The 24,604-nt window shown below is 39.9% G+C and overlaps 1 protein-coding gene across 1 annotated transcript; it reads right to left on the reverse strand.

Annotated features, from left to right (window-relative positions):
• Positions 1-3,222: 3,222 nt before the first annotated feature.
• On the reverse strand, positions 3,223-9,027 carry si:ch73-206p6.1 (phospholipid scramblase 1). The gene is made up of 7 exons (XM_054622867.1): positions 8,979-9,027; positions 8,240-8,329; positions 6,995-7,037; positions 6,641-6,861; positions 6,314-6,475; positions 5,665-5,826; positions 3,223-5,133 (listed from the first exon to the last, which is right to left on the reverse strand). Exons 2-7 carry the CDS (start codon positions 8,306-8,308, stop codon positions 5,104-5,106), a joined length of 687 nt encoding a protein of 228 aa, XP_054478842.1. The 5' UTR covers positions 8,309-8,329; positions 8,979-9,027; the 3' UTR covers positions 3,223-5,103.
• Positions 9,028-24,604: the final 15,577 nt, after the last annotated feature.

Genomic DNA, 24,604 nt, shown 5'->3' on the forward strand with positions numbered 1-24,604 from the left:
CCTGTGTCCCACAAGTTGTTAGGAATAGCCTCTTAAACTCCTAAAGGTTAGGTTTTGATTAGATTTGGCTTCATTGAAAATCATTATTCATGCTTTAATTGCCAGGGAGCATGTATTGTAGGTAAAAACAAACTTACCTTTTATTCCTCAATACAGTCTGTTGATAGAAATGTAACAAAAGCAGCAGTATGTTTCCTACAGAGTCAATATTAGGAGACTGGCGGGGTCTAACATGTCCCCAGTCTTTGATTTGTTCTCAGGAATGTGTGTGTAAAAGTAAATAATCATCCCCCATTTTATAATTCACGTCTGCTCTCTGTCCCCCAATTGTTTGTATATGGTGTTTTCCTTGGCTGTGTTTGCACATATGTTGCCTCAGTCGTTTGTTTCTCACAGTGGGCTGAAAGCACCATAAATTCCAGATCCTGTATGCGCTCTGTAGTGAGCAAACTACACTCACTATTTGTAGGTGTATGTTGGGCTCCAAGAGTAATCAGAGAAGTATATTTTTTTTCTTCCATGTTGGCTAGAAACATAGTTTAAACATAGTTTCCATAAATAATCTGGTTTCACTGATTTGTTATCACAGGACTTATTTATGGAAAACTCTCCCAATCAGTCTTCACAATGCCAATTCATACCCAAAATGTGTGCAGTAATTCAACCCAGTAGTCCAAATGAAACAAACAATAGAAGAACCGTCAGCCCACAGCTCCTTATGTGTGTAAACACTTAACACCAAGAGGCTGGCTAGTTACTCCAACTTCTGCAATCACAGAAACAAAGTATGTTTAAGTTGTTTGTCATGTTGTTTGGTCGAACCCTGACAACCCTCACTTGTGCAACCGCTTCTGTCATTATTCAAGACATTTACTGTAACACAAAATTATCAATCACTGTTTTGGGGCTGCAAAGTTTCAATAAATGTTTAATTATAACGAAAATTGAATTTCAAATTGAATGTGAAAAAAGCCAGAACATTGCATACTGTAGCTGGAGAAAACATCTGTGTTTTCCACAGTCTGGGACATTTTAGCCCACATATCACTGCTGTAATGACTTCTTTGATATCGCTTTTGTGGTCTGAGTGTCTTTTATTAATACCAAACATGATTTTATCTGACTGCACAATTCCTGAGAATCCAGAAATGTACGTCCTGTTACAGAATACCCCTAGAGGATGTGGAGACCACAGTCTTTCCAAAAATGAGGAAACACTGAGTAGTTATACATCAATCTTTGTGGAACACAGCTGTTCCTGTACTGACTTCAAGTTCCCAGTGCAGTACTGAAAAGCGGGGTCACTAGGAGTTCAAAGTCGAGAGTTTACACTTTATATTTACAACTGAGGAAACAAGCGAAAACTCAGCTAAAAGCTACCTTTGGGTTACAGGATATGTATATAGTTGAGTAGTAGGCTCAGCCAATGCGCACTCTTTGTATGACAGCTGCTGAGAATCTGCAACAATGAAAAATAAACATGGATATTGGACGGGCAGACGTCTTTCCTGTAGGGACTGTGAAGCATATGAACGTATGTATTGTGGCTGTCCACTAGAGCACATCTCTGTAGCCTATGATGAGTCAGCGTCACCAACTACATCCACTTCTTCCCGCAACTATTAGTTTGCCGAGTTGGGGCATGACATCCAATAACGTTAAGGTAGGGGTGGGAGATAACAAGTTTAGTGAATCCTGTCGCCATACAGCGGTAAAACACATCTATTTTAACATCAAACATCTGCTTTTACCATGAAATAAAGAGTACAGCTTAGGTTGATTGGGTTGCCATTAGTTTTGAAGGTATTTGGTCATAAATGAAAGTAATTTCATTTTTACCTAATGACAGCATAGACCAGAATCGAAGGGATTAGTAACAATGCTTGGTTCATCCTGTGGGGAACATGCATGTATGTACCAAACTTCATGTCAATCTATCCAATAATGTTAGAGGATTACCAAATTCCATTGACTTCATCCTCTTGGAACAATGGCTATACTAAATGTTGTGCCAATTCATCTAGCAGATGTTGAGATATTTCTCCGGATTTAAAACTTTGACCTTTTAGAGTAAAATCATTATGATTCATCCTCTTGACAATTGAATATCTGTACCAAATGTCATGATAGTCCACCAATAGTTGCTGAGACATTTATACGTCTGGACCAAAGTGGTGGATCACCTGAACTGACAGACCAACATTGCTGTCCCAAAAGCCATTCGACTACTATGACTGAAAATGTTCCCATGATCACACGTAAAAATGGAAAAAGAAATGATCCCTACCCGGGTCCTCTCTGGCCCTCCATGTTCAGGCCCTCCATAGTTCTCATTGTTTTCCAACCACAACACAACAAGAGCAGTGCTACGTCATATCTTCCAGAAAGCCATGCCAACAGCAATGTGTAAAACTATCATTATCACAAAAGGGGGCTTTGCCATGAATCACAGAAATTCTCCATCTGAGATAATGCAGTGTATTCATGTGAAACATTAAATGAGACCAGTGGGCTCAAATTATTAAGTCAAATACATTTCTATTTCTATGGTGCCAAAACCCAACTGTAGTTATCTTATGACACTTTTCATAAAGAGCAGGTCTAGACTGTACTCTTAACTTTCTTTGTATTATAAGAATGATTTCTCAACAACATGGAGTATTGACAAAATCTATGAACACACTGTCATCAGGCCCACCAAAATGTGAATGAATACCTACACAATAGTGATTATTTTGGAATCTTCCATCAATCAAATCTCAAATGAGAATTTGCTATTGTTCCACAGGAGAAACAATTTGTGAAAAGCTTCTGTATGAGCTGTTCCAAACTGCCTCAGGAAGGATTTAACCCTCTAGCCAAGCCTTGCTCCAGAAGCTCTTTTCATTGATGTGTGATTAAAAAAATCTTTGAAAAGCTGTTTTAAATTAGTTCTATTTGTTACACCCAAGGTTCAGGGCTTCAGGTTAATGGCTTACTTGAAAAGAGAGAAAATGAAATGTGTTTGTTTCCTTTTCAGGTTTTCCTTCAAGGACGGCTATACTCTGCAGGCTGGTTTCTTTGCCCCAGTTTCAAACTGTATTGAAAGGACTGAAGGTCCCTGGTAGTAACTAGTTCTAATATAAAGAGTCTTTTATTTGTTTCAAGGCTCAGTGGTTTGTGATGATGAAAAACCAAAAGAACTGCACACATCACAATATATATATTTTTAATTGAAGGGTTTCCATGAACTATTTGCACAATTTAAGCTAACCTCACAGAGTTTGTTTGCATTCATTGCATGACTTGAAGTAATTCACAGCATTAGTGCAAAAGTACGGTTCTTTTAAAAACATAGCTGACTGGGAATAGCTAAACTCCCTTTGTATCACATTCTGACTTACATTTTTGGCTTTTAAACACAATCACAGAGCCTTCAGAGGACATAGCACCAGCATCTCATACTATTAATCCATTCAACTCAATGATCAAAGTAATCTTAATGGCGAGAATGTAATATCAAATTTACTTAGAGTTGTACACCAACAACTTAAGCCATGCAAACAGTAGACTGCAAAAAACATCCACCCATTCTTTAGCACTTAATTATGTATTTAGTCCTAAAATCAAGTTTTGAAAAATAGTCAAACACAATTAAACACTGTTGACACAAGAGAAGTTAAGTCACTGGAAATATAAGCTCTTCCAAATGGCAGTTTGCTGTACTTTATTACAAAAATAATAGCCTTAAAAGCTTTTAACACTTAATATCTGTTAGAAAATGACTTAAGATGGGTGTTTTTCCAGTTTTCCTGAACCACAGATGACATACATGCTATTATCATGATGCTACAAACGAGCTTTAATGGCCTTAATGTTGTTGTAGCACATAGATGATGTCTTTGCTACAATACTTTACTTTTTACCATCCCCAATCACATAATTTTACATTTGACAGTGAGAAAGATTAACATTCAAGTTGATATACCAGGAAATGTAATATATATTATATTTAGATGATTTAGTTTTCTAAATCTCCTTCAAAAGATCACTATCTTTATATTCATAGTATTAGATGCAGGTGTGTGTTTCTTGGAGCGGTAGCCATCTCTTTAATAAAGTAGCATGCATTTCAACCTGAGTTTGTCCAAAAAATATACATGGTTTTCAGAAACTAGTACTCCAATAAAAACTTCTGGCATAAGCAGGTATTGAATTTGTCCATTTGGGCCGTGTCAGGTTATTCTTAAATAAAAATCTAGCTCCCTCTTGTGGACAAGACCGGGACACATCAAGCCATAACACATCCTTTCCCAAATAAACAACTTCTAGTCGACTATCAGAATCAATTATTATTACAAGATGGAAAGATATTGTTATAATCCAGTGATGGTTTATGTTTCAGTTAAAGTACGCTCATTGCACACACACACACGCACACAAAAGCAGTGCACACACACACACATTATTGTATGATGAAAAATTGTTTAACAAAGAAAATATGAATAAATAAATAAGGGCTTTGAACATCTGAACTAGAAACTACTACATTACATAAGTATTTTAGTTCTCACACAATATAGCTACAAGCATACAGTTCTATATAAATTAATACATCTTGACTATTAATATGACCAAATTACACAGATGATATTTTGCATACGATCCATAATGACAGCAGTCTTTCTTTTACACACTGTATAACAGCACTTGCCTGCCATGGTTTTCCCTTTTCATGTACTTGTATATGGATGGTATCCTACTATTCAAGTTTTTAGTAAGTAAGTAAGTAGTCACTTAAAGGTTCTAGGCCCAGATGTGCTCAGCGAACATAATGTAAACACAAATGAAAACTTCCTCACAAACATTGTATTAGAACACTGCACTGTGTACTAACAGCCCAGTGACATGTGTTAACAACCAACCGGAGCAACTAAGACTAAAACCAACCTTCTATTTCATTGTTCATGCAAAAATGTAACATGTATTCAACTCGGTACTTCCTTTTAAATGATCTGTTTGAAGGTTGTTCTATGTAAGGGCATTCAGGACTGATCATCATGGCTTTGTGGTTTTGTTCTTCCAGGAATGTTTGTATGCTTACATTGGTTTCCTGTTTGGCTCCTAGTTAGTAGCTTCAAAGAACATGAAATCCTGTGTAGAGAAACACCAAAAAGAAAGTGTTAATGGCAAAGCAAATGCATTTAATTGACACAGTATACCTAAATGAGGTTAAACTAGATCGGAGGAGTAGAATTAATTCACTGATTTCTAGTCAGGGCCAAATTGTCAGTAAAAACATCCTGAGAGTTTTGTTTTTGAAGCATTTTAGCAAATGTGGGTCGTGACACGACAGACAGTTGCTCTAAAAAGCTGGTTTGCATTTGTGGTGATTTGGATGGATTCAGATCATATTTCCCACAAAATGTAGGCTACAGTAAGTGGTGCATTAAGTGGTAGGTACACAAAGCTCCAACTAGCAGTGAACGGTAAGATATAATTCCCCATGTAAGTTGGGTCATACGAGGCTACTGCATTTGTTACAGCCACGTTTTGGCAATGGCTACTCTCATTTTGCAATGGGAGTATCTGAAACAAAAAAAGGTTTCACAAGGTATTTCGTAACTTTGGTTTACGTTGATAAACAATTAAAGACACAATATAAATGGCTATTACTTTACTTACAATGAGAAAACATGCACCGATCATTACAGCCTTCATTCTCACATCCAGATCCATGGGGAACTGGATACCAAAGTTGTCTGCATCTGTGAACGCTTCCCGAAGAAGCCCTGTCCACTGCTTACTGATCTTCCCAATCTTACTGACTTCATCCATTGTCAAAATCTGCAGAAAGAGCCACAGAGAGAACAAAATGCAGACATGTGTTGCCTTAGGATGAAGATCAATCCCTAAAATTGTTTGGTTTCATTGGAGGGAGATCAGGGAACAATTCATAATCCCATCCAATTTCACTTTTTTACCCTCTGCCATGGTAATTTGAATTTTCTATCCCAGTAATGACTTCAAAGTAGCAAAGGGAAGAACCGGGATGGTAATATCATGCTTCAGTTACCCCTCCTCTGGGTCTGGTAAAAGGTCTGCATCACTGACCCAAATCCCCTTCACAGCTCAATCTAATAAAACCAGCTGAGCCGTGGAACAATGGCCACACTGTGCCACACAAGAACATGCCCTGTGCAATGGGCTTCATCCAAGCTTCAGCCCACTCTGATTGGAAACATATTTCCAGCTTCAGTGTTCAAGGATGATCCCTTGGGGAAAAAAAATGTTTTCACAAATTTAATGGATCTCTGTGTTTAGATAAACCCACCTCAAAGTCAACATCTGGTAGGCAGCTCCATCCACAGAAGGGCCCGTGGATCTTCAGTACAGGCTCGGACTGTTCGTTGGTGACGATGAATTTGGGGGAGAACGGGTGCCACTGTTGTATAACGTACCCCACCGTGTTACCAGGGGGAGACTGCACCTCCAGCTGAGTGAGGGATTGTAACAGAGTGTCATTTGAAGCCAAATGATCACAAGAAAAACTAGACAAAATTGAGTGTACACAGTTAGTGACATTGCGAACAAAAAAAACAAAACACCTTGAACACTGTTATTTCATGGACACAGCATGTTGAAACGTGGTCTCACCCACCTCTTGTAGACAACAGGGGAAGCAGCATGACATGCACTTAAGTGGCCTGGTGACGGTGATGACCTCCTGTCCAAAGTTGTCAAGGACGTGGATGGTGAAGGAGCGCATGGGACCGCAACACTGTCGACTCAGACAGTCGTTCTCCTCGACGGCGTAGAACACGTTCTGACCCAGGCTGTTGCGGACTTCATATTTGTTGTTGCTTTCAAAACCGACGAGGGCTGAGTGGACGAAACAATACATTTAAAGATGTCATTGCTATCCAGACCCATGCAAAACCCATCCGTGCTAAACATAACTAGCAGCATGATTTATGTATTTTATCAGACGTTAATGCATGTTTACACACTCTACCTTCAACAACTTCAACCTTCTGTTTGATGAGTAGCTGATCCACCTAGAAAAACAAGACAACCACACACAGTGGATTCAGTTAAATGCAGCAGTACGGTTGAGCTTAAAAAGTTAGAGTGGAGTTTTTTCACTAGACGTATATATATATTTCTTTGTGGACATTGTTATGTACTTCTAAAGCACCATTAATGTGTTTAAGTACTCCAACAGGGGGGTTGTAGTATTCCCACAGTCACTGGGTTTCATATCCTTTTTAACAATAAACCATTTCCCTTGTCAAACAGAGCAAAAGCACAGCTGTTAATGATAACATTAAAGATGCACTCTGCTCTATTGAGGTGCCTCAGTGAGCTGTGACAGTGAGTCAGCGTTCACAATAGAATGGACCCTGAAACCGAAGCAGCTTCCTTTATTTCATTATTTACACCTGTGCTTTTCCTACCGTGACGTGGTAAAAACGTCTTTACAGAAGAAAAAGGCCCATCTCTTATAGCATTACTGCATTATCCATCCATCCATCCATCCATCCATTTTCCGTAACCTGCTTATCCAGTTAAGGGTCGCAGGGGTGCTGGAGCCGATCTCAGCTGTCAATGGGCGAAGGCAGGGTACACCCTGGACAGGTCGCCAGTCTGTCGCAGGGCATTACTGCATTATAACATCCGTATATTTAGATTTAGGATGTGAAATGTTTTTAAAGTGTATTAATAATTTAATAGAAGTGAGTAGTATAGGTTACATGCTTCTTCAGTTTCTACTGTCACTGGACTATTTGGTGATATTGTATCTTGATGCGATTATGTTAAATAATTAAGGAATGAAAAAGTCAGTTATACTTGCTCATTTCCTCTGCACAAAATGAATAAAATAAATATTTTTAAAGGTTGCTTTACTAAATAAGATAAGATAATCCTTTATTAGTCCCGCAGCGGGGACATTTACAGGATTACAGCAGCATAGAGGATAGTGCAAACAAGAGACATAGTAAATTAAAAAAAACCACAAGATCAAATAAGTATTATAAATAAGCAAATGAGCAATAAAAAACAGTAAAGAACAGTAGAGAATCCACAGTAACTGAAATATTATATATACAGACAGAAACTATTAGAACTATTGTATTGCACAGTGTATTAGTGTATTAGTGTATTAGTGTCATGTGGTCTACTGGGAGCAGAGCTGGTTGTGCAGCCTGACAGCAGAACTAACAAAGAAATGGAAAACTTAAATAGCTTGTATTCGTACCTGAGTCAGGTATTCTAATCCCGGTGGACAGCCTGGTATTTCGGGGTTGGGCACAGCATACATATCCATGTTGTCAGCCTGGAAGGAGATCTGTTGATTAAATGCAATGATTTATTTTTTTTGTTGATATTGTGAGAAAACAATAGCGCCACCCTGTGTTTCTTTAGGCGACCGTCACTAACAAACGCTGAGCCGCGGCAGCTGTTCACATGTTTCACTGTGCGTCTGCGCTGTGTTGTACAAGTAACAGGAACCATGTGTGGTGGAGCACCGGCGGTCCTCTGGTGGTGGTGGGGTGGGGTGGTAAATCAGTAGAAGATCAGCTCGTCCACACCCATAGGGGGGGGGGGGGGAGACACACAGATTATCCTTGGTTGTATCTGGAAGTGACGGGCGCTTCTAACGGGAATACACCACCATGAGAGAGATGTTACTCCGGCCGCTTGCACGTAAACATCAGGCCTAAAGCCAACACGAGACACACCGATAACTCGTTTTTATTATTTTATTTATTTTTATTTTTTTCAATACGCAGACTCATTCCAGTGCAGATCTATGGAACTGGTTGTGTTTGGAAGAGTTTGATATTTGCTAGTTGAGAGAGATTTGAGCCGCCTCCCTTTTTATCCAGAGCAGACGGCTAAGTTGTTGTTAAAAGCGATGAACTGCCGTCACAATGCTACTGACACTATTACAGCATACAGTATAAAAACAGACAGTGGTAATCGGGATTACTCACCGAGATGTACTGCTGCTGTAAAAAACAATAACAGGCCACTCCGGAACCAAGCCCCTGTAATGAACCTATAATCTCATTGGTTGACGTCATCGTACTTCCCTTTTGTCATGCGCCAATGATAAGACGGCAGTGTAGAAGAGAAACGCAACTGCAATCTAGAACAAAATATAATAGAACACCTAGACTGAAAGTAAGGGCCACGTTGTTTTATTAAACAGTTTGCAGTCAAGAAAACATTTTACAGTTAAAATCAACTTTATTTCTGTATTAGTTGTTGCACTCACTGTATTCGTATCAGTTCGCTGCACTTATTGAATTCGTATTCGTTTACTGCACTTATCCTATTCGTAGTAGTTTGTAGCACTTATTATACATTACATTACATTACAGTCATTTAGCAGACGCTTTTATCCAAAGCGACTTACAGGAAGTGTATTCAACATAGGTATTCAAGAGAACTACTAGTCACCAGAAGTCATAAGTGCATCTCCTTTCTTAAACAAGCATCTTAAAGCATAAGCCAGAGCAAAAGTATAGTGCAGAGGCAAATTACTACGAAAACAATAATTGCAACAGACTAATACGAATATAATAAGTGCTACAAACTACTACGAATAGGATAAGTGCAGTAAACAAATATGAATTCAATAAGTGCAGCGAACTGATACGAATACAGTAAGTGCAGCAACTAATACGAGTGCAATAAGTGCTACGAGGAAGACTAATATATTCGTATTAGTCTGTTGCAATTATTGTTTTCGTAGTAATTTGCCTCTGCACTATACTTTTGCTCTGGTTTATGCTTTTAGATGCTTGTTTAAGAAAGGAGATGCACTTATGACTTCTGGTGACTAGTAGTTCTCTTGAATACCTATGTTGAATACACTTCCTGTAAGTCGCTTTGGATAAAAGCGTCTGCTAAATGACTGTAATGTAATGTAATGTAATATATATAGATGTTATCAGTTGATGTTGATTGAAACAACTTTCGCAAGTGACAATTGTGTTTCCAATCAGGAAAAGCAAGCTTTAACTAGATGTTTTACAGTATTGTTAATCATAGATGATCATGTAGCATTAGTTGACATTGTTTGAGTTTCATTCTTGCTTAAATATCTACGATCAGTCATTGGGACTGTTTGTGTCAGATATGTAAGTTTAGCTTCAGTTTTCTAAGGGACATTGGGTTGACCAATCTCGTCTTTAATAGGACTTTTATTAAATAGAACACATGCTATCAAGTATGCAATCTCTTAATGTAAACATTAAGAGATTGCATACTTGAATATAAGAATATTTTGGACAGTGACCATGCGATATTTGTATTTGTAACTCAATGAACAGGACCTTACACCGCTGCATAGCTCACATGTGTAGTGAACTCTCAACTGCAGTGTAAATATCAAATACTCAGTGTGTTTAAATGTGTGGATCTGGATGTGAGAATGAAGGCTGTAATGATCGGTGCATGTTTTCTCATTGTAAGTAAAGTAATAGCCATTTATATTGTGTCTTTAATTGTTTATCAACGTAAACCAAAGTTACGAAATACCTTGTGAAGCCTTTTTTTGTTTCAGATACTCCCATTGCAAAATGAGAGTAGCCATTGCCAAAATGTGGCTGTTACAAATGCAGTAGCCTCGTATGACCCAACTTACATGGGGAATTATATCTTACCGTTCACTGCTAGTTGGAGCTTTGTGTACCTACCACTTAATGCACCACTTACTGTAGCCTACATTCTGTGGGAAATATGATCTGAATCCATCCAAATCACCACAAATGCAAACCAGCTTTTTAGAGCAACTGTCTGTCGTGTCACGACCCGCATTTGCTAAAATGCTTCAAAAACAAAACTCTCAGGATGTTTTTACTGACAATTTGGCCCTGACTAGAAATCAGTGAATTCATTCTACTCCTCCGATCTAGTTTAACCTCATTTAGGTATACTGTGTCAATTAAATGCATTTGCTTTGCCATTAACACTTTCTTTTTGGTGTTTCTCTACACAGGATTTCATGTTCTTTGAAGCTACTAACTAGGAGCCAAACAGGAAACCAAACAAAACCACAAAGCCATGATGATCAGTCCTGAATGCCCTTACATAAAACAACCTTCAAACAGATCATTTAAAAGGAAGTACCGAGTTGAATACATGTTACATTTTTGCATGAACAATGAAAGAGAAGGTTGGTTTTAGTCTTAGTTGCTCCGGTTGGTTGTTAACACATGTCACTGGGCTGTTAGTACACAGTGCAGTGTTCTAATACAATGTTTGTGAGGAAGTTTTCATTTGTGTTTACAATATGTTCGCTGAGCACATCTGGGCCTAGAACCTTTTAGTGACTACTTTAAAAAACTTGAATAGTAGGATACCATCCATATACAAGTACATGAAAAGGGAAAACCATGGCAGGCAAGTGCTGTTATACAGTGTGTAAAAGAAAGACTGCTGTCATTATGGATCGTATGCAAAATATCATCTGTGTAATTTGGTCATATTAATAGTCAAGATGTATTCATTTATATAGAACTGTATGCTTGTAGCTATATTGTGTGAGAACTAAAAGACTTATGTAATGTAGTAGTTTCTAGTTCAGATGTTCAAAGCCCTTATTTATTTATTTATATTTTCTTTGTTAAACAATTTTTCATCATACAATAATGTGTGTGCGTGTGTGTGTGCACTGCTTTTGTGTGCGTGTATCTGTGCTATGAGCGTACTTTAACTGAAACATAAACCATCACTGGATTACAACAATATCTTTCCATCTTATAATAATAATTGATTCTGATAGTCGACTAGAAGTTGTTTATTTGGGAAAGGATGTGTTATGGCTTGATGTGTCCCGGTCTTGTCCACAAGAGGGAGCTAGATTTTTTATTTAAGAATAACCTGACACGGCCCAAATGGACAAATTCAATACCTGCTTATGCCAGAAGTTTTTATTGGAGTACTAGTTTCTGATTAATAAGCACATATTAGAAGCTAAAAAGAGGTTTGAATGGGCGTCTTTCTTTCAGTCTAGATGCCACACAAGCATCATAATACGTACAATGTATTACAATATAATCATATGTTATGATATTATTACATGCACAGCACAATGGGATGTTTTACAAAAAAACATTGTTAATAAAAAACCTCAACATCTACATGATGTGCTATATTTTATTTTAGATAATTGTATTGTCATGTTGGGACTACGTTTTGCCAAATATGTCAGTGTTGGGATCACTTTAATATCTGGCATTATAGCATTATTGCGTTGGGTGGGAGATGTGAGCAAAATGAGATTGACCACAAACATTGCCCCTGCATGATGTAATCTGTGGCGTTTCATTAACTCACTGTAATTTAGTGTTAGGAGAATATATTTCCTACCTTTTTGTCTTTCCACCATTTTCTCCACTGCTAAATAATCCTGTAAGCCTCTTAAAAGTCCTCATCCCTACTCCTAACAGTTTTCACCCTAGGAGCTCTCTTAAGGGCTAAGATGTTTCATGAATAACTTTTATCTTTGTCTCTTGTTAACTATAACATTATATATAATGTAATGTAATAATGTAATGTAATTATATATTATATATTATACTTTTATGGTTAGACAACATAAACAGGCTTCCAACCCTACTGAATTGTTTTAAGAAGATAGTGCGTTTTAAGTTTTTCTAATCCTGTGGTCATCCCTCTAACCCATTTTAACAGTTAGAATACAAGTCTGTGCAGATTATCAGGATACATATGGATCAGAAACAGTTTATTGACGAGTACGTTTTGCACAAACAAGGAATAGGGCTTGGTGTTATATTAAGAATGACACATTTACAACAACACATATACATCATAAAAACACACACATTTGTAAATGTTGGCAATGAAAATATGGAATGTGTTTAGGCACAATACGTAAACTGAATGAATGCAATCCTCCAAGAATAGCATTGTGCTTCTGTTCAAGTTACATTTATACTATCAGATGTCAAGCAGTGGTTGTGTTGCATCTGTATTCTAGTAAATTGCATGTTATGAGAGACCCTATAGTTTTGTCGTCCCTGTGCAGTGGGGGAATAACTGTTGACAGCTGGAACCACAAAGCTGTGCTGCATGTCACTCAGCTGCACACTCGAGCAACACAGACATGAAGGTCAAAGATGGCTGCAGGGCTCACCATCCTGACCTGATGAGTTCAATGTAAACAGTAATGTAGAGAAAGGAAAACTCAAAACCAGATGAAAGATGAGCTTTCTTGGGGATAAACAAATCCCTTTATCATTATGCATATTTTAAGAAGCTGAGCAAATTCTACGTTAAAAACATGAACCAGTCTGATTACTGCACTGCATCACATAATATCTGAACCAAACTTTTTACATCCTCATTACACACATCTAGTGTGCGCCTGAACTGCATGTGTGTGTTGTTATACTTTGTATCCACTGGAGAGCAGTGTTGAGCTAATGATTCTCTGCCTCATGGCCATTACCAAGACTAATGCAGAAATTGCCTTTTTATTGTTAAACACAAAAGTTCCAAATAGACACACACACAGCTGTACACACAGTACACACGCACAAAATACACTTACTACCCTGTTACAAATGACACAACGCTGTTTGGCCAAGTATCCTTATTTGCTGGATACAAATTACCTGATTTCCTCAAGCGCTACTGATTTCCCCAAGAAACGCTAATGAGAACAAATGATGACTCGCACACAGATCTGCTGACACGTCAGGCACAGACAACTAAAAGCATGCTTTAATTGATTCTTCTTACTGTAATTGCTTACAGTGACCTCATATATCCTAGAAAGCACAGCATTTATAATAAGTAGTGAGTTTTCTGCTGTACAGATATATCATATTTTTTTTTACATTAATCATACATTTTTACTTTTTAGATATGTATTTAATTAGGCTTTTATCACAAGTAAAATAAAACTGTACTGTTGGTAGCGTCAAGGGCCCTTTTTATCAGCCAAACTGCCCGACCAGAACCCTGAAACTCATGTTCTTCATCAGTGAGATCAAAACAAAGTATTGCAACGACTTTGAAATGGTGGCGTTCTGTGCTCCCATCTGAATAAACAGACCGGACAGTCAGGGGTCTTTGAAAGCCAGTCAGAATGTCTTTCTGACTCCAAAAGCCCAGTTACTCCCACCAGGGATTTTTTTTGTGTGTGTGTGTGTGTGTGTATGGTGTGTGTGTGATGGTGTGTGTGTGTGAGTGTGTGTGTATGTGTGAGTGTGTGTGTATGGTGTGTGTGTGAGTGTGTGTGTATGGTGTGTGTGAGTGAGTGTGTGTGTGAGTGTGTGTGGTGTGTGTGTCAGTGTGTGTGTGTGGTGGTGTGTGTGTGAGTGTGTGTGAGTGTGTGTGTGTGTGTGTGTGTGTGTGTGTGTATGGTGTGTGTGTGTGTGTGTGTGCGCCCACACCAACTGTAAAGTCTCTGCTCTCTACATTCCTACCTGTTTTACAATTCTGTGTGTTTTTTTGTGGCGTTAAGGTGGTGCTCTTTACCCGCATGGGTAATCTTTCGTGCACTCCTAACGAGGTTGTCATATTCGGCGCATAATGAGGAGCCTAAAGATGAATGTAAAAATGCCTCCATTACACCGCTTTCGTCCTCTTGTTCATTAGGTTAGCATAAGGTTACAATACATTACACCGGTCCCTATGTTCCACACACAAAATTGCATGTGTCACAGAGGGGTTGTGTGTTAGTTTGCCATGATAATATTTATTTATGTGCACACAAGCATGCATAGTTGTACCGTACCTGCCTTAATTTAACCCTTATCTGAACCTCAACAAAGCACCTATTCTCAGCTTAAATCTGACTTTTTTTTTTTATAGTGATGTTAGGAGAGTAGGTCTCTCTGTAATTCACACCCCCACACACACACAAAAATGCAAATCTATTGTGCACGTTTTCATCATCTGTGGATGTCCAAATTTGCCACATCCACCGCTTTTGTTATTCTGTCTCTGTCTCTTCACCTCTGCCCATCCCTCATCTCCCTCCCTCCTTTTTATTTCTCCCATTTCTGCACCCCTGACAAGTGCTTTGTTTGCCGTGACTTTCCATGCGGTTATCTGAGCAGAGACAGTATGCCTCGCCCTGGCACAGGACCTCAGTTTCCACGGCAACTTTATAATTGTTTTGGATGTGTTCCAAGCGCCACTGGATACCGAGGCATTATTGATGTCAAAAGAAACATGTATGAAATGAGGAGATGTGGAGGCGTCCATATGGTTCCGTACACAGCCTCACGCAAAGCCATTTAACCGTTTTTCAATGGGAGTTTTGTGATACCGCTGAATGGGTCCCGCATGTGTCGCATGATATTTCATAATTTTGATCTTTTTCTGTTTCACAAAGGGATAATGGCACGCAATACAGCTACTGAACTGTGCAATATTTCCCCCTATTCATGTCATTAAGTCATTGTCACAGTATGCCCTGCTGGCTTGAGTATGTCGACCATACTGAATACAATATGTCCATCATGATGCATTTAAAAAAAAAAAATCTGAATAGTGAAAATGAGAATGGAGTCCTTCTAAACACATGAAAGAAAAATAAAAGTCTGCAGCATCAAAAGCGTCCTCCAGTTAAAGTACCGCTCTGCCAGCCTCATTCACTTCAAGTAGCCCAGTCTTTGTTTTGACAGGAGAGGCGGTATGAGTTATCCCAGTGCTTGTCACCGTAACCGTATTTTGACCCCCCACATCCCCCACCAACTTCTCATGCACACACACACACACACACACACACACACACACGCATATGCACAGCCTAGCAACACCTCTGAGCCATGAGCTGTGGCCACATTAACCACTACGCCACAACACTCATTAAAATAACATATAGTGTCAACAGCAGTGTGGCCCCAAGTGGATAAATCCCCAAATCCTCCCCGGTCTTAACTTAATCCTCAGACTTGTCTTTGCCCTCCGAAGCAGCAGGTTCGCTTCTTACCGTTTGCTTATGAAATTTTGACTCTTTTGGGCACTGTCATATCACAGAATGTGTGATTTTTAAAAAACTAAAAAGGGAACTGAAATGAGGTCCTGACTGATCTTTTTCTCTGATCTCAAGCCTCCCCTCCCTCCGCTTAATTTATGACCTGTGAGGAGGAACCCAGGGAGTGAGAAGTGAGTGAGACTGGTGTGAAAGCCCTGAATAGAGCAGGGGCAACAGGCCCTCCAAATAACACAAAAGAGGCACCACAGCTGTTTGGAGGCAACACAAGCCTTCACGAGGCACTGTCTTCTGCACCGAGCTCCCAGACTGGCACCCACGCTGACTTTGTGAGCTGAGTTGTTATACGAATACTGTAACACAATCATCACATAAAAAATTTGTAGGTAGAAAACCTTCCACGACATGTGAAAAAAGTTTAAAAGAAGACAACTAATATTACAAGAACAAGTCTGCCTATTTTTGCTTGAATAAAATCCTTAATTTTTGTCACTGATATGTATTATTGGCCGTTCGCTGGTCGGTAAAAAGAGGACATTCATACTGTGACATTTGCCTTTGATTAATTTGATCTGTCCATGAAGCTAGCAACCGAACAAGACGAGGGAAAGATGTAAACAATGTGTGAAAGTAGATCAGACCTGCTCTCTTCCATATTGAGAGCCAGGAGGAGGGAAGGAACAACAGCATAACAGCCGATCACCTTTACCAAAGGGCCAAATCTTTCGAGGACCCTGCTGAGATGCAGGAAAGTGTCACCAGCCCTTCGTGAGCTTGCTGTCAAGTGCCGGTTACCGACTGTCAACTGCAGCTAAAAATTTCAGAATATCGGGGGTTAGAAGTTCAGCACACTGTTTTCTTCTCCCAGACTGGGGTGGGGGGGTTGGAAGAAACGCTGTCACTGTTGCCGGGGCCCGTAATAATTTATTCCCCCCTGTACAAAAAACTCTTTTGGCTTCCCGTTCCTACGTCTGCACTCGGGCCCATTAGCTAGCCACATGCAGGACACGTGTGAACTGTGATGGCGGCTTTTTCCGTATAACTTAATTGCAGCTCATATTCATCACCATGACTAGAGGAGGCTCTGTTGTAAAACTGCCTACAGCGGAGCATCTTTGTTTGCATTTTGTGTGCCAGTTCTTCAGTGTTGTATTTGTACACGTTGACATGAGCATTGTTGAGCATGGACTATTGTTACTATTATATATTCTTTTATCAGTCTCTCGATGCTCGAAATTGAAACTGCTTCATTAGAATAAAATAATACCAGAACTTTGCAAGATGAGATAATATTTAGATATATTAACTGGCAACTTGGACAAAAAAGGGCTTTGTCTGCTCTTTTCTTCCCCCTCTCTCTGTCCGTCCCATCCGTCCATAGCAGAGTATCCGGAGCCATCTGCAGACCACGATCCATCCCCAAACACTGGGGATCACAAAGGTGTTATTTTTCAAAGCTGGCCCTGTCCACCTCCTGCCGAGGGTTCGCGGCTGCGGTTCAAGGGAAGGTGGGAAACTTCTGAGGCCCTGTTCCCCTTGTACCCCCCCCCCCCTCCCTGTCGCCTGCCTCCTCAGGGGCAGCCCTTTGAGGGTGTCATAACGGCAGCCTGTATAACATGGGTTACTGCTGACGGCGGTTGGTCACAGTTGATGAAGCCTTTTAAAGAAGCTTCCCTTCTCATGGTTTCTGTTAAAATTCTGGAGAGCAGGAGCGAGGCCTGGCTCCCAGACAATTACAGACGTAGTAACCGGAGGACTCTGGAGCAGGCCTGCATTTTGACTTGCGAGGGGTAGAGGGTGCTCCAAGTCTACGTTTGAGCAGAATGGCGTACGGTGCATTGCAACTCTACGCTCTACACTACCGCCTTCTATTCCCCCTTTCAAAAAATGAAATCACCCTCTCCATTTTAGTTTTTACTGCCTCTATGCTTGCAACTTGCCTAAACAAAATGAGTCCTCCATGTTTTTTTTGCTACATGGCGGTCTCCATTTCACGAAACTAAGGGAGAAATAAATCCATGAAAGCCATGAAATGTGCTGTAAATGGACAAAGCTGCAGAACATGCAGCTGTTGTGGTGCCATCCTGTTGTCTTGTTGTTGTTTTTTTTGGGGGGGGGAGGGTGTACGCAAGGTAAAATGGGACAGAAAGCCATGACGGTCTGGTGGTAATAGCATGAGAGGGTCGGTAGCACCTGGTACTGACCTCTTTCTACGGAGAGTCCCTGTGGACAAGGTGTCCTGCTGGCACACCGTAAAACTTGATTGTGGAAAACACCATCACGCTGAGAATGATTAAAGGAAAAATAGGAGATATATTTATTTTTTTCTTCAAATTTTGGTTGTAACAGCGGAGAGGAAATAAATGTTTCTTTAAATAACATTACATTTTTTATTTATATTTCCAAAACCCTTGTAGATTTATGACAAATGTTGGTTACAGAAACTTTATTTAATTTTGAATGGCAATTACTCACTATCAACTATTTGCACAGGCACATAATGGCCCATGATTTATGGTTTCTACATTTATTTTGGTGATGGTCAGTTATGGATATTTAGCAGATTCAAATTATTATTTTTATTTTTTACTTTTCACCAATTGACCTCTTTCTTTGTTTATATTTTCCTCAATCTCTATATTCTAGTTACAGAGAATGACTTGATAAACAGTCAGGGTTTAAATTATGTCTAAATTATTGTTTAGATAAATCAAAAGTTTATTTTGAAAGGAAAATGTTACATGCTGATGACCACATATATGCATAATATATTTGACATATATTATGCAGTTTGCATTTGTAAATTCAGTACATTTTAAAAATAAAATAAAGCCGTAAATTATTTAAATTTTCAACTAAATGAATTTAGTTTAGTTTTTTTTATTTTACACATTTGTAAACACACTTAGAACACATTGTCAGTTTTCAAATTCAAACGTATATCATTTTAGTTTCCATATCTGTGCTGAACGAGATGCGTGAAATGTGCAGAGGGTAGTGCGCCACTATTGAATGTTAAATGAGAAAGAACTGCATGCGTACAGTGAGTGTGCTGTTTCTCCACGGCTTTGGGAGTCTGTTGAACCGGGCTTGACCAGACAGATACACCTCGCCCTGTGTGAGTTGATGTCGGTGTAAAAGTGCAAAGGCCAGTGTAGTTCAGGACTTCTCCTCAGGCCGTGCTTTGTGAGCTGCAGCATTTTCGACGACGTGCTCGGAGCGAACCTGAGCAGCCTCAGCAGCGCACAATCCTCCTCTGTTCTTTGTGCTGTACTTCTAGCTCACTCTCTCTTTGTCTCTCTCTTTTTGCCCTGTGCGCGCACACACGCACACACACACACACACACACACACACACACACACTCATGCATGTACACTGAAGAGTTCTCTCCACACAGTTGGAAAGACAGGGGTCACTGACTGGATGCTCCCAGCTGAGCACTTCAGTGTAGCCCCTTCTCTGAAACACATGCACACACCTACATGCACACACACATCCACACGTGCACTGTGTTAATGTCTTTTTCCATGCTGGCACTCTGCACACTCTGGCGGTGTTGTAGTCTGCATTTCTCTCTGAAACACGAGCATTAACTGCATGTTTTCTCATTCATTATATAATCAGTCAAAATTGTTTCATGAAAGCACCAGTGGGACTGCTGACTGTTTCTAAGAACAACAGTCTTGATAGTAAAAGGCTCTAATAGCATCTCTTTAAACAAATTCTCATTAAAACTGAAACTATTTTGGTTTTCTATTCATGGTTGGATTTAAGTATATAAAGAAAAAAACAGATGTTCTTAAATTAAACAAATTAATTAAAATGATCAAGTTGTCCTTAAGGACATTCCCTAAGTCCACAGTCATCATTGCTCTTATAAAGGAGCTGCAGGATATTCTGTGTCTCAACTTGCAAGAATACAATCTGGCTGCTTTCAAACTCGAGAGCAAAGCAACCTTCAGTCTGGAATCTTACTTTGGGTTCCCCGTAAAATGATTAATTTCTTTGTTAGATCCTTTTTTTATATATTTGTTTTACAAAAACGCGACCATTAATGGTTCTGGAAAATTGAAAGCAGACATACAAAATAGTTGAAAACAAGGTTTGTGCAGTGAATGGGTATTTCATTAGTCCTATAAGGGATGTCATGCAGTGATTAGCTGGAAAGCTCTTAAAGGAACTGAGTTTGACTTTATTACAAGGCAGGTTTTTCATATTATAGTAAATTATATTAACTTGAAATAAAAATAATATTTCACCAAAAAACAAACAAAAACATATGGAACGATTGATTAAATTATACACACATAATAGACTTCACACTCACATAACTTTTACTTTTTGTGAACTGATGTACCGTGGTCGGCAGATGATTCAATCGACAACCTCTCCGCTCCGCTGAATTAATAACCCCCATAATGCTGTAGTATCGATCAATAACACAGTGATCCCTTGGCCGTTAATCATATGTGTCAAAATCAGAGAAACACAACCCAGCTAGGCAGTGCAGGGGGCGTGCAGAGGACGTGGAATGCGTGAGGAACAGGGAGGTTGATCCCTCCACCGCATCGACGTCAGGCATCCATCTACTCGTGTTATTCCTTAATCGGATTCACTTGGCTGCTCAGCAGACCAGTGTTGCCTGTTGGAAAGGTTTCATGTGTGTGTGATGGATGCTGTTGTCAGAAACGCCAAGGTCAATATGCGACGCAGCAGCAGCAGCAAAAAAAGAGGACTTTCTTATTTCAAAAGTGCTTCCCATGTATCATCATCTCTGCAATCTGACCTTGCTTCCCTCTGTAATAACATTCAGAGGGAGGACAACTGCTGGGTGCATGCTCATGGGCTGGCGATGATCTTTAAAACGGGTCATGGCGCCGCAGAGAAGAGGCCCGTGTCACTCATGACAGTATGCAGGCGTATTACTTACACTAAGACAGATTTGGGAATGGAGTTGTACTCTCTGGCCTGAATGCTTTGGGGGACAATCATGTCTTGATTTGAGCATTTTAACAGAGGGGCCACCCCTTTGACTGCACGCTCTCTGTACAAGAGCAATTAGCTGATATGGAGGCACATCATCACATGATCGAGTAAACAGATTTAGAGTAATGACGTGTCAATTCTGGCAAATGGCAAACAATAAAGAAGTTGTTGCATAAACAGATGATACATCCAATCTAACAATTTGTCAGTTTGACTGACAATGTCAGCTTGGTTACTTTTGCATCACATTATGTGATCTACTCAACCACATCACCATCAAAATATCATCTCTGCACTGGCAGTTGTTTATACCACATAAAGCAGCGGGTAAACTTCTTGTAAAATAGGAAAGTTGGATTATGTTGTCAACTTCTCCTGATGCAGGAATTATATTGGCTGATACAATTCTGGTCATATTAAAGACCCTTTCTCATTTTAAGAGTATATAAAGTATTATAAAATTATAATTTGCGTCTTATATGGATTTTATGGTGAAAGATTCTTAAAATTCTTTAAAAAAAACAAACATATATTCCTTCTCCCTCTTTGATAAATATGGAAATATTGTAATTTTCAAAGTTTAAAAATATGTTATACTTCTCTTCCATTCTCAGTGTGTGTCACCTGGAGGCTTTACATTTCCTGATCACATTGGCTTTCAAACTACAGTAGTGATGTCACAAAATCAAGTCTCAAAATCAGATTAAAGATGAGAAACGTCCCCCCTTCAGAAGATGGATTTCGACACATGTTTGTCACCCTCTGTGCAGCGCGATGTGCGCTGCACAGAGGGTGACAAACATCCAAATCACAATAAGGAAAATGTACTTTTGGATTGTAGTATTTAGAACCATTAGACTGTAATTAAATGTACCTACTACTCAGTTAATAGCCTATAATTACTGATAGTTTTAGTGGGGATTGTCTGATGAGACCATTACATGGTGTGTTATAAGAAGACTGTTATCACCAAACAAGGTGGACATCACACCATATTTCTTTTTTACTGAGTAATGTAAGGAAGACGCTGCTAACTCTCGTGGCGTTTTTCCCCACTGAGGCTTCATCTCCGACTGTCCACTGATTCCCCGTTTCCACAGGGGAGACTGACCTCCTCAACCACCTGGGGACGACCCCCCTACATGCAGTTAAATATGCTCACTGGACGAAACCACGGAGGAGAAAATCATGTAGTTAAGACTCTACACCACGCCGCTGTGGCCGGCGTCCTTTTTCCTAAGGCCAGGGAATAAGAAATACCACAGGTCTTTGGAAATGACTTCAATTAACCATAATATTAATCACTATTGCTCAGAACAAAAGTCAAGCTGAGAAATCCCTTGATGGAGATTGTTATAATTGCCCTAACAACGGGAATGAATATTTCTCCCTGCTTAATTACATGTGACTTAATATTTAAATATACCATTTACGGGTTTTAAAGTATCTTAATCACAGCCATTAATTTTAAATATCTAACATTTGGAGTGGCGGGGGAGCAGACAAACACCTTTTACAGTGTGACTGGTTACATGTGGCAGGTAACGTTAGCAGAATGTCAGGTATGTATTATGCACGAGGTGCTGTTGACAGGGTCTGTGTGCCTCGACAAGAACAGGTAATTGTGATTTCCTCGTGCTGCAGGAGGTAAGGAGAATCTGTTTCACACAAGCCAGAGTCCGACTTGTAGCTCTGACCCATTTGTTGTAAACAACGGCGTTTTTCAAACGAAACTCAGACCGAATTAAGACAAGTTGTGGTAATGTGCTGTTATGACACAAAGATTCTGCAAAATTTACTATAGTGCTGAAGTGATTAGTTGACAGGTTGGTATGTTAGGCAGGATCATCAACAGTTTCGATAGTCATGAAGTCATTTATCAAACAGAATCAGCCAAAAATCATCCTTTAAAATGTAAAAATCTGCAGATCTTTTTCTGTTTTCGCATCATCGTAAATTCAATATCATTCAGTTTTGGACTGTTGGTCAGATGTAAATAAAGCAATTTGGATCTGTTACATCTTTCACAATTTTTGGACATTTTATTATTTATGTTAAATAATCAACAGATTACTCCATAATTTTAATATGAACCTCCTTAGTCTTCCTTCTGACCAAGAAGCTAATATTTTGTAAACATTATTTGTCATCACACATCCACTCCCTCCTCTCCCCTCGCTGTTGTCATTTAGGAACTCATGGCATGGCTTCTCGAGGTTCAGGGGTGGCAACCCCAGAGTCCTGGCCAGCAGCCAACAGTGACTCTCCCAATCTGGCCACCTAAATCACCGCCTCATCTAATTGGCCAAATCACCCGCTGTTCTCAGACCCCCGTTGCTGCGTGGCAAAGGCCTTCTGAGGAATCAGACAATGTTTGCAAACTGGTATTGCTGTGTTTGGTCAGTGTGCGGAGACACTTTGAACGGTTGGGAACATGCAGGTTATGAGGGCTAGGGGAAAAAAAAAAAGTTAGGGCAGTCTAATTTTATCCATTTGATGTTTGAATATCAACAGTGAGAATAAGTTTCCAGCTTCGGAGCAATTACTGCAATATACACAAATCAACCAGACACTGGGATGCAAGCATTTCCGCCAAGCTGTCACTTATCGAGAGTTGACAATAAGCTGTAATGCTGCGGGGCTGACAGACTCACAGACATACATAGAGAAGCACACACACACACACACACACACACATACACATACACAAGTTAAGCAGGCCTTTGGGTCGCGCAGTGTGAGTGAAAAACAGAGAGTGGGAGTGAGCGAGCAGCTGCAGGAGCCATGGGGTGATTCGGGCCTTACGGCGAGCAGCGAGGGGCTGGGGGGAGGCTAAGGGAATGGAGGAGGCTGAGGAGGCTGAGGAGGCTGGGGAGGCTGGGGAGGGCTGCGGGGAGACCCGGAGCTAGGGGCTGCCTGTTTAATTGGAGCTCATTTACACAGCAGTGGAGCAGGAGACACCTGAAGGGCCTTCCCTGCCTTATCAGCTAAATGGCTCCCGCTCCACATCTTCCATAAGTCGGATTCCTCCTCTTGTTTATGCACTTGCTTCTCTCTCCGAATACCATTTCTGTTTCTTATTTTCCAGTTATTTCTCTGGATTACCTGAACAGCCTGTTCCCCTCAAATATTAGACTTTGAAATGAAGCACAATTAAGAAGTAATCATTAAAAACAGAGACAGCAGCAGCAGCGAGGAAATTCTGAGAACACCGCTGCACATACAGGTTGTCGACACGCCTCGTAAACTGAATTATAAATGATCCGTGCCTGCAATGTATTATGCTGCTGTAATATAATATAATAATCAGTCAGTGTTGACAATGATAATACCCACCATACCATCTTCCTGGAGCTTTGAAAAGATGGTAGAGGATGGCGAGGTGGGAAAACAGAAGGGAACAGGCAGGGGGAGTGTAATGATGAGGAGGAAGAAGAAGAGGAGGAGGAGGAGGAGAGGAGCCGAAAGAAGGAACAACTTACTGTAATCATAGTCATGTTCAATCAGACACCTGCTATTAAGTTGATAAATACACTTTTCCCAGTGTGAGTCCAGATACACTGAGTACCCCTAAGGCACTGTTCTGCTCTTTAACTACCTACTCTGCCTGGCTTCTTCACTCAACCACTGACTCTCCTCCCATTAGCTCAACA

This window comes from Anoplopoma fimbria, chromosome 21 (assembly GCF_027596085.1).
Source record: "Anoplopoma fimbria isolate UVic2021 breed Golden Eagle Sablefish chromosome 21, Afim_UVic_2022, whole genome shotgun sequence".
Classification (NCBI taxonomy): domain Eukaryota; kingdom Metazoa; phylum Chordata; class Actinopteri; order Perciformes; family Anoplopomatidae; genus Anoplopoma; species Anoplopoma fimbria.

Excerpts from the sequence above, each read along its gene's own strand:
- si:ch73-206p6.1 (XM_054622867.1), bottom strand. The coding sequence starts at position 8,308 with ATGGATATGTATGCTGTGCCCAACCCCGAAATACCAGGCTGTCCACCG. Across the intron at positions 7,038-8,239 it reads GATTAGAATACCTGACTCAG|GTGGATCAGCTACTCATCAA; the intron begins GTACGAATACAA and ends TTGTTTTTCTAG. Across the intron at positions 5,827-6,313 it reads TACCAGATGTTGACTTTGAG|ATTTTGACAATGGATGAAGT; the intron begins GTGGGTTTATCT and ends CTCTTTCTGCAG.